General features: G+C 49.6%; 3 protein-coding genes across 5 annotated transcripts; 1 reads left to right on the top strand and 2 right to left on the bottom strand.

Moving 5' to 3' along the window:
* Positions 1-2137: 2137 nt before the first annotated feature.
* LOC117903046 (pre-mRNA-splicing factor 38B) lies at positions 2138-4268 on the bottom strand. 2 transcript variants are annotated; one of them, XM_034814783.1, is made up of 6 exons: positions 4128-4268; positions 3875-4033; positions 3656-3780; positions 3418-3553; positions 3142-3248; positions 2138-3040 (listed from the first exon to the last, which is right to left on the bottom strand). In XM_034814783.1, exons 1-6 carry the CDS (start codon positions 4135-4137, stop codon positions 2207-2209), a joined length of 1371 nt encoding a protein of 456 aa, XP_034670674.1. In that variant the 5' UTR covers positions 4138-4268; the 3' UTR covers positions 2138-2206. The 2 variants fall into 2 exon arrangements, with proteins under 2 accessions (XP_034670674.1, XP_034670675.1); XM_034814784.1 differs by lacking the exons at positions 3656-3780; positions 3875-4033; positions 4128-4268 and having other exon boundaries at positions 3408-3553.
* Positions 4269-4700: 432 nt separating this feature from the next.
* LOC117903042 (raf homolog serine/threonine-protein kinase Raf) lies at positions 4701-8934 on the top strand. Of its 2 annotated transcripts, XM_034814780.1 has the most exons (6): positions 4701-5586; positions 5654-6441; positions 6523-6651; positions 6729-6869; positions 7298-7671; positions 7742-8934. In XM_034814780.1, exons 1-6 carry the CDS (start codon positions 5424-5426, stop codon positions 8319-8321), a joined length of 2175 nt encoding a protein of 724 aa, XP_034670671.1. In that variant the 5' UTR covers positions 4701-5423; the 3' UTR covers positions 8322-8934. The 2 variants fall into 2 exon arrangements, with proteins under 2 accessions (XP_034670671.1, XP_034670670.1); XM_034814779.1 differs by having other exon boundaries at positions 5654-6651.
* Positions 8935-9038: 104 nt separating this feature from the next.
* LOC117903047 (39S ribosomal protein L14, mitochondrial) lies at positions 9039-9661 on the bottom strand. Its single transcript, XM_034814786.1, has one exon. The coding sequence runs from the start codon at positions 9586-9588 to the stop codon at positions 9094-9096; it is 495 nt and encodes a 164-aa protein (XP_034670677.1). The 5' UTR covers positions 9589-9661; the 3' UTR covers positions 9039-9093.
* Between the last annotated feature and the right edge of the window lie 41 nt (positions 9662-9702).

The following is a 9702-nucleotide window of genomic DNA, read 5'->3' as shown; positions in this document are numbered from 1 at the left end:
TTGACGAAACAGAAACACAAAGTAAACATGAAAAAAAAACTGAAGGATAATGACCAGTCTCAATATCATTCTCATTCTCTCACTCAGGCTGTATCTCTCCCTCTCTTTGTCTCAGCGCATTGTGCTTTTGTCCCAGTGACCGAAATCGCCGCAACTAACTTTCAAAGCTCCCCCCTTTTCAAAGTGTATTAACAAAAGGTGAGCATTCCCAGAGAGTGTTTCACGTGCATTTGTGTTTGTGTATACACAAAGAGAGCTAGAGAAAGAGTGGCCAATAAACAAAAGCGACTTGGCTTCCCTTCCCCTTTCCCAAAATGGTGCTGGAATAGTGGCTAATAGCTTGATGAGTTAGAGAGGATAGAGCTGCCGGCCATACACTTCACACACTCGCACACAAGCACCCAATAACCATTCCGTCTTCTCAAAATGGTCAAAGCAGGCCATTTGACGCGCGCATTCGCACACGCGTAAATTGTGTGCCGTTTATTGTGTGTCTCATTCATTCTGGTTTTTTTTGTTCATCGTTGCCTGACATTGATCATTCCTATGCTTTCTGAGTCTCTCTTTAGCTCTGTGTGTGTTTCTGTGTGCGTGCCTTCGAATAAGTGGAAACTGTAAAATAAGCCAAAAGCCCGCGCGAAACTGGTAATGGAAAAGCACATGCAAATTACATTTCTTGCAGATCTCAATTTTCGTTTTGCTCTCTTCGTAACGGTTTGGCGCGCGACCAGCCAGACGCCGCTGCTGCTGCAGGTGTTGTTATTGTTATTGTTGTGGGGCGCGGGGCCTGAGCTTGTTTCGCGATTCACTGTGCGCAAGCAACTAAAATCCGAAATTCGAAATCCGAAATGTGCTCCCAGGTCAAGAGGAGAGGCTTGGTGCCGCCGCAGCTAATAATCTACGCAGCTCGGTTGCAAAGCTCAGATCAAGCACAGCTCGAATTTCGGCTGCACTGAAAGAAAGGGGTATATGTACATATGTATGTACATACATACATACATACATAAGTATATGGATGTTAATATGTATAACAGTACCATGCAGCTATTAACAATGCAAGAGAGACCCCACATAGTTGTTATTCCGATAAAAAGTTTGTAAATCCGAATTTCCTGCCTTGCTGTGCATGTGTGCTCACATGTAAGTACATACAAATACAAATTCCTTCACGCGGAAAGCTCGGCCATAAGCACAGTTCTAGTTTTAGGCTACGCTGTAAAAAAAACCCGGTATGTTTCTAATCAGTATTTGTAACCAATAGAACGCGAATATTCTGGTATGTATAATTAATAGGTACATATCAAGCGCTCCACTCAGTTCTGAGTAGTCCTTCTGCCAGTTTTCCCCTAGACTTGTTTAATGATAAAACTACTCGACAAAATCAAAATTTTTTTCCTCAAGCAACCAAGACTAACTTTTTCTAAAAGATTTGGGCCAATCACAATTTTTAATGAATTATGGTTTTTTTCCCTATGGCAGAAGTTTTATTTCAAGAATTTTAACATTTCTTGTATTTTTTGTTCATGCTTTGTCCAGAGGTAGCGGTTTATTTCTTCACATAACTTAAGTTTATTAGATCTGATTGTAAAGAATATTGCCTTGTTGGAAAGAGAATTGATGCAGCCAAAAATTGGATCCACACACTTTGTGGTTTTAGTTTACAGCCTGGAAAATATTTTACATTTAATAAAATCCTTGTATGAAAAGTTGTCTGCCTCGCTAATGCAGGAGGATGAATCTAAAAGTGTTATCTGGGCCATCATTTTGGTCATCTTCCTGTACAGGATCTTTCTAGATTATCTATTGGAAAGTCCTTAATTTTACACAGCTTGGCCAAGAATCAAATGATTTAAAACAAAATTGTTTATCTTTATTAGCATAAAACACAACTTGGAAACTATTTATCATTAAGGGTGTAGGTGTCACAAATTAGTTAATATATTTATATATATGTATATACATATATATGTAGCCATGCTGCTGTTTGTCTGTCAGTGTGTTGGTGTGTGCGTGTGTATATGTGTCGAGGTCTGTGGTTAACCTGAGTACGAGCCCACCAGTCCTCCGGGGCTATACAAAAAAATGAGTTCAACTGGTTTTTACATAAAAATAAGAATTGTGTAGTGTAGTGTAGTACTGTGGAAACAAATTGAATCAGAGCAAACAACTGCTGAAGAAGGACGAGGTGGTTGTGAGAGGGCTGTGATCACCGATGGCGTCGCTCTCGCTCTCGATCCCGCTCCCGCTCTCGATCGTCGGGATGATCGCTGTGTCGGCTCTTGCTACTCCGCTCCGAGCCGAAGCCACCTCTGCCGGATCCCCCGCTCTCTGCTCCACCGCCACCAGCATCCCGTTTGCGGTCGTGACGTTCCGAGCGATGGCGACTGCGGCTGGGACTTCTGCTTCGGCTGCGTGAGTAGTGTCTGTGCTTATGCTTCTTCTTGTGCTTGCTGCGTTGGCGGTCGTGATCCTTCATCCGATCACGGTCATGTTCCCGATCCCTTAACCGGTCACGTTCCCGGTCCCCAGACGAGTGGTAGGGCATGGGTGCAGATGGCAGCGCCACCGGTGGGTAATCTTCATAGCCTCGACCACGCGCATACGACGAGCTCGACGATGTGGCATAGTAGTCGCGATCATCGTGATCATTGCGATAGTTTGCCGGTGGATATCCACCGACTCCAGCACGAGAGCCGAAACCGGCCATAGCCTGTCCACCGCCACGACCTCCGCCGGCTGCACGTTCTCCCCCGGCATGGCTGTGACCACCACCATTACCGCTCTCATGGTATTCCTGATAATCCTCATCGGGGCCACCAGCAGAAGCTGTCGCAGCCGCAGCTCCAGCCCCACCACCGGGCGGACCCGTGACCGGCCGTCCCGAGCTCAGCTGATTGAGGGTGATGCCCTGATCGCGGCAGTAGTCTCCGATTTTGCGCTCGATCTGCTTCTGTATGGGCACCGGTATGCGCGGAAACAGTGTGGAGAACCAGTCCAGCTTAGTCATGAACTGGTACACCATCTGGCCAATGGTCATGACCTGCAGAGGGAGCAAAAGAAGGTAACGCATGAGTTTTGATTCGTAGACTGGGAAGCGATAAGTGGATAACGTGTGATTGGTGGCTCATACAGTTGACTCACCTGGCCGCCGCCTGCCTTCACATCAATCTCTTCCTCGTCCTGCAGATAGTCCTCGTACCAGTCATACAAGTCCCCGGGTGGCTGTGTATACCGCAAGTACATGAACCCTTCAATGGAGAAGAAATTCACATTGTATATCTCGTTCGAGTGGCATCATTAGTTGGGTGGGACAAGGTATGGATGGGGGGAATGTGGTGGGTTCTGTTTTTGCTAAACAGGAGCAGGAGCAAGCGACGGCATGTGGCGGCTGAACTCATGCGACTTACCAACACCTACCTAGTGCCCGTATGTAGGCGGAGTCTGTGTGATTGAGCAGTCCGTTGATCTGCTTACGCGTCAGACGCAGGGTGTACAGCTTGTAGAGCAGACAGTACGCGGTGGACACAATCCCGCCCGCTCCAACGCCTCGCACCTGAAAGGGGCAATGGGGAGAAGAGCATGAGCCACCATTGCGCCAGAAGAGCAAACGAGGAGCATCGCCAACGATTAGCGCTACATTTCATAAACAACTCACACCGCCGCACATGCCGGTCTGGCCGGAGGTCTTGCGGGATCCGCGCTCCCATGGCTCCATGTGCTTCACCTGGTAATATATCTCGTCAACGACCTCATGGTAGGTTTTCAGTTTAAATAAGTGCACTGTACGTGGAGAAACAGAAAAAGTCCATCAAATAAATTCTCGTGTGGCGGTGGTGGGACACGCTACACGCATTCGCTCCTACGGGGCACGCACCTTTGAAGTAGCTGGAACTTTGGATGTTGGCGAGGATCAGTGGATTCAGGTTCATTGAAGTCTCGTTGCCCCAGAAAGGTAGGGTGTTGTGCTGTTTGCCGGCCTTCTTCCCGCCAGCGCCTGCTCCACCGCCACCGGCCGAAGATGACGCCGAATACTCTGCCAGCGTTAATGGGAGTCAAAGAGAGACGCGGCCGTAGATTAGCGGGCAATGCGGCCATGAGAGCCATCTCTGGCTAGCATTCAAACTTACCTTCGTCCATTCCTGCTTCCAGTCCGCACTTTAAAACATTAATTCCGCAATTTTCATGCAGTTTGTGCGCGCAAAATAAAATGGCCGATTTGCGAGCGTGTGAAAATGCCTGAATTGGCGATATATTGTATCGATACTGTATGCCGTCGGACCCTCACAAATACACCGAAATATACCTTTGCATTCTCAAAATATACCGTAAATATTTCGACATCAAAATATACCGTAAACGGTAGCCCTGTGACACCCGCACTTGCGTTGAATTCCATTACCACTTACGAATTTTACCATTGGCCACAAAAGTGAACAGCACTGTTTCCCAAAAATTTGTCACGGAATAAGCAACATTTGCAACAATCTTGTGGAATATTGATTGATGATTCTGATAAAATTATTGTTTTAGCGCTGAGAATCACAACTAGCTGGTAATATTAAATAGAACATCAAACTCGATGAAAATGATTAAAGATTAACAGTATATTTGCAGTCTATTTTTAAAATGTAAGGGTCTGTTTCGGTATATTTCCGAGGGTCTGTCGGTATATTTTATCGATAATTCCGCGGTCACACTGCCCTCAAGTTCAATCAGCTTTAGCCAGCAAGTCCTGTGTCCTTATTTAGGGCCCAAGCCGTTGAACATCTTTTGGAGGACACAACCTTGGTTAAACCATCGATAAGGGCCGGCCAGACAGACCACACAGAGGCCGCAACCAAATCCAGGATTCTGAGAGTCCCGTCCGGCAAGTAAAATACGTTTGGAGCGGGGACCGGGAACGGCGACCTTCATATTAAATAATACATGTACATACCTTAGCGTGCGTACGGGGCCAGTGTGCGTGCGTGTGTGTGTGTGCGCGCGGTCGTGTGTGGGTGCATTGGGAAGTCCAAGAAGATTTCAAATTTAAACAATAGACAAATACTGCAAACGCATTTTGAATGCAAGTTATTCTGCCGCAAGGCTAAAGAGAGACCACCAAAAAAAAGAAGGACATCGCAATAAGGTTAAAATGCAGCACACGCTCCTTGCTGCATGCGGACGTGGGTGGCACAGCGGCGCACTCTAAACGCAAGCGCAGACCAGTAGCCGAGCAAAAATAGCAAACATCCCACAGTCACAGTCACGGCCACGGCCACGGCCAATGCGAAGGTGAAGCCAACAACACCATCACGAGGAGCGACACTGAACACCGAACAGCAAGCACCCGACACCCAAGGAGAACCGAGCATTGCAGAGACGAAGGACAAGAGGTGGTTCAGGGTCATGGTCAAGCAGCTGTAGAGCCAGAGACTGCGACCATGACGAGTGAATCGTCAACAGATAGCGACAGCGAGCTGTACGACCCGCTGGCCGAGGAGCTGCTCAATGTGCAGCTGGTCAAGCATGTCACCAGGGAGAACATCGATGCCCTGAACGCTAAGTTCGCCAATCTCCAAGAGCCGCCGGCCATGTACTTAACAGGTGAGTGGCAGAGCAGGGCAGGGCAGGGTATGTGTAGAGTCTTATTTATGCTTTCATTGGATTTCAGAATACCAGGAACTAACGTCGAAGCTGCATGAGCTGGAGGCCAAGGAGCACGAGCTGATGGAGCAGCTAAATGCGTTGCAGCAGGAGGACGATGGCAGCCAGAGTGCGGCGGATATACAGCAGCAGCAGCAGCGCAACTTAGCGGATCAGCCGCACTACCAGAACCAGACGCAGATACTCCAGCAGCAGCGGCAGCTGGCGCGAGGGCCCTTGGGCTACCATGGCAGCGACTTGACCGACAGCCTAATGTCGAACCCGGGCTCCGGCAGCACCAGCCAGTGCGGCACGCTCACTCGCCAGCCAAAGATCCTGCTGCGGGCCCATCTGCCCAACCAGCAGCGCACCTCGGTCGAAGTGGTGTCCGGCGTGCGACTCTGCGATGCTCTGATGAAGGCGCTCAAGCTGCGCCAGCTGACGCCGGACATGTGCGAGGTGAGCACATCGCATAGCGGTCGACATATCATACCGTGGAACACGGACATCGGCACGCTGCATGTGGAGGAGATATTCGTGCGACTGCTGGACAAGTTCCCCATTCGGACGCACACGCAGCACCAGATCATACGCAAGACATTCTTCTCGCTGGTCTTCTGCGAGGGCTGCCGGCGGCTACTCTTCAGCGGGTTCTACTGCAGTCAGTGCAACTTTCGCTTCCATCAGCGGTGCGCGTCCCTGGTGCCGATGCTGTGCCAGCCCTTTCCCATGGACAGCTACTACCAGCGACTGCTGGCCGAGAACCCGGACAACGCTCTTGGGTTTCCCGGACGCGGCTCGGCCGTCCGATTCAACGTGAGTAGCCGCAGCCGAAGCCGGCGATGCAGCAGCAGCGGGAGCAGCAACAGCTCTAAACCTTCTGCAAACAATCGACAGGGCCGGCCGCCTCGCATTAGCCAGGATGACCGCTCCAATTCCGCTCCCAATGTGTGCATCAATAACATCCGATCGGTCACCACTGAGGTTCAGCGCAGCCTCATAATGCACGCAAGGCCACCATTGCCGGTGAGTGCCGCCATCACACATTCCATTCACTTGCTTTTATATGTTAATTGATTTTGTTTTTCCTTCTGCCCCTCCAGCATCCATGCACGGATCACTCGAATTCGACGCAGGCTTCGCCCACGAGCACTCTCAAGCATAATCGACCACGTGCCCGGTCCGCCGACGAAAGCAACAAGAATCTGCTGTCACGTGAAGACAAGAGCTCCGAGGAGAATTGGGTATGGCAAAGCAAAGAGACGGAGTTATATTTGTTTGGAAGCTACTTTGAGCTTGCGCGCGACACATTTAATATCATATTTTTGTGTTGATCTTCGACAATAATTTCAACTGCAGGTGTACTGCGTACACGCATACAATCACAATTCTGCATAGAGCTTTGAGTTTTCAGCTACTCTCTCTACAGCTTCTCTTTCTGTCTGCCCTTTGTCTTGGCAAATCTCAATGCAGAGCGAACCGTTAATCCTCACACACAGACATGAAAGCTCCTACGTTCATCCTCACATACATGCAAGCTCTGCGTGCATCCGTGATTAGAGCTTTGAGATCAGAGCTTAATCTTTTTGCGCTGCGCAAAGCGCATTGTTGGTTTATTTATTTTACAAATTTATTCAATGGAACAAACATTTGCTCTACGAATCATTTGCAGAACATTAAAGCGGAGGAGATTCTAATTGGACCGCGTATTGGTTCCGGGTCTTTCGGTACCGTTTATCGTGCCCATTGGCATGGACCCGTCGCCGTCAAGACCCTCAACGTTAAGACGCCCAGTCCCACCCAGCTGCAGGCCTTCAAGAACGAGGTGGCCATGCTGAAGAAGACGCGCCACTGCAACATTCTGCTCTTCATGGGCTGCGTCTCGAAGCCATCGTTGGCGATCGTCACCCAATGGTGCGAGGGCAGCAGCCTCTACAAGCATGTCCACGTGAGCGAGACAAAGTTTAAGCTCAACACGCTAATTGACATTGGCCGGCAAGTGGCTCAGGGCATGGACTATCTCCATGCCAAGAACATCATACACAGGTGAGTGGGAAACTACTCCAAAGTAATGAATGTTGGGACTTTAATTGACTTTCCTTTGACTGCCGTGCAGAGACCTGAAATCGAACAACATTTTCCTCCACGAGGATCTGTCGGTGAAGATTGGCGATTTCGGACTGGCCACAGCGAAGACCAGATGGTCGGGCGAGAAGCAGGCCAACCAGCCGACGGGCAGCATTCTGTGGATGGCGCCTGAGGTGATACGGATGCAGGAGCTAAATCCGTACTCCTTCCAGTCGGACGTGTACGCCTTCGGCATTGTGATGTATGAGCTGCTGGCCGAGTGCCTGCCCTACGGCCACATCAGCAACAAGGATCAGATTCTGTTTATGGTGGGGCGCGGCCTGCTGCGGCCAGACATGAGCCAGGTGCGCTCCGACTCGCCGCAGGCGCTGAAACGCCTGGCCGAGGACTGCATCAAGTACACGCCCAAGGACAGACCGCTCTTCCGCCCACTGCTCAACATGCTCGAGAATATGTTGCGCACGCTGCCGAAGATCCACCACAGCGCCAGCGAGCCCAATTTGACGCAGTCCCAGCTGCAGAACGACGACTTCCTCTATCTGCCCAGCCCCAAGACGCCGGTGAACTTCAACAATTTCCAGTTCTTCGGCAGCGCTGGCAACATCTAATCAATTTGGGGATCGCAACGAGCAACGAGGCGTCGCTGCTGTACCTGTACTTACACAAACCCTGAAAGATTCCCCTAAAGCTACGAAAACAGGGGAATGCCTAATTCAAAGTGATCTTTAACTGTTTGTTCAACTGTTTTTTTTTCTCCTGTACATAACTCGTCCTGTGTGAGCGAGAGACGGAAAGCGAGGCGAATCAGAGGGAGACGGCGACAGAGAATACCAAGGACGGACGGCAAAAGACACTGAATCGGAAGGAGACAAAAGACGAGTGACCGAGTGACATGACGAGTGGAGAGTGTGTTGTGTCTCTCTCGCGCATGATGACCGGTGGACGGACAAACAATTTCAACAAAATGTACCTCTCTCTGTGCTGCTTCTGCTTAATCTTCCAAAACAACGCCCCTACCCCACAACAACTGATAAAACGTGCATTTCTGTTACTGTTAACTGCAACGCCCATGTGTACATACCTTGCAAACATAATTTATAAATGTTAGGCCCCCACCCCCCCCAACCACAAACTAAACTAAAACTAATCCTAAATACTATGTAAACTAGCTGATCTAATAGCGATTACATTAAACACATAATACATACAATACTACAAAAACAGAGCTTGCATTTTAATTGCATTCCTTTGCGTCCTGCATCGCGAATGGAACTCCAAGTCTGGGGAGCTGCTCAACCATGTCCTCCAGCCAACACACATTCGAGTTATACTATAACAAAGCTGTTGTTTATTTCGTTACACAATCCACAACATTAAAGACTAAACATAGCGACTGGCGATGGCCAGCACCTTGGTGTAGTCGGCACCCTTGGCCACTGTCTTCTCCTTGAGTATCGTGCGCAGGACGGTGGGTATCGGTACATGGATGCGTGTGCCCAGCGGTGTGCCATTGTCATCGATCAGAACCAGATTATTGCTGTCGAACTTCGGCTGCTTGGGCTTCTGGTTCTGCTTGAGGCCCACCAGTATGCCCTTCTTCTTCTGGCCCTTGATGGCCACCAGCACCTTGTCGCCAATGTAGCCGACGCCGCGCTTATTGTACACATGGATGCAGCGCGGCGGGCGACCCTCTGCCATCGCACGCTTCCCCAGTTCACTGTTGTCCACCACCCGGAGACGGGCCAGTTTCCGGATCTCACAGCACGCCGGCGTTGTGTGTAGCAATTGCTGCTGGCAGGTGTTGGTGGTGGCACTGACCGTGATGTTCGTCACTGGCAGCGTGCTGGTCAGACGCCTCAGGATTTGTAGTGCCATATTGCTGTCGTTTGTTAGATATTCTTCTGTTTTTAAATAAATCCAAATTACATTATACAATTTAGTCTGACCGCGGATTTGTCGATAATATATACCGCCTGACCCTCACAAAAT

This window comes from Drosophila subobscura, chromosome A, assembly GCF_008121235.1.
Source record: "Drosophila subobscura isolate 14011-0131.10 chromosome A, UCBerk_Dsub_1.0, whole genome shotgun sequence".
NCBI lineage: Eukaryota > Metazoa > Arthropoda > Insecta > Diptera > Drosophilidae > Drosophila > Drosophila subobscura.
The sequence above is the reverse complement of the archived record's forward strand: the minus strand, read 5'-3'. Positions and strand labels throughout refer to the sequence as shown.

Bases quoted from the DNA above. Each gene is read 5' to 3' on its own strand.
- LOC117903042 (XM_034814779.1), top strand. From the start codon at position 5,424: ATGACGAGTGAATCGTCAACAGATAGCGACAGCGAGCTGTACGACCCG. The intron at 5,587-5,653 runs GTGAGTGGCAGA...ATTGGATTTCAG, and splicing joins GCCGGCCATGTACTTAACAG to AATACCAGGAACTAACGTCG. The intron at 6,652-6,728 runs GTGAGTGCCGCC...CTGCCCCTCCAG, and splicing joins ACGCAAGGCCACCATTGCCG to CATCCATGCACGGATCACTC.
- LOC117903047 (XM_034814786.1), bottom strand. From the start codon at position 9,588: ATGGCACTACAAATCCTGAGGCGTCTGACCAGCACGCTGCCAGTGACG.
- LOC117903046 (XM_034814783.1), bottom strand. The intron at 3,249-3,417 runs GTAGGTGTTGGT...TCTCCATTGAAG, and splicing joins CGCCTACATACGGGCACTAG to GGTTCATGTACTTGCGGTAT. The intron at 3,041-3,141 runs GTGAGTCAACTG...CTCCCTCTGCAG, and splicing joins TGAAGGCAGGCGGCGGCCAG to GTCATGACCATTGGCCAGAT.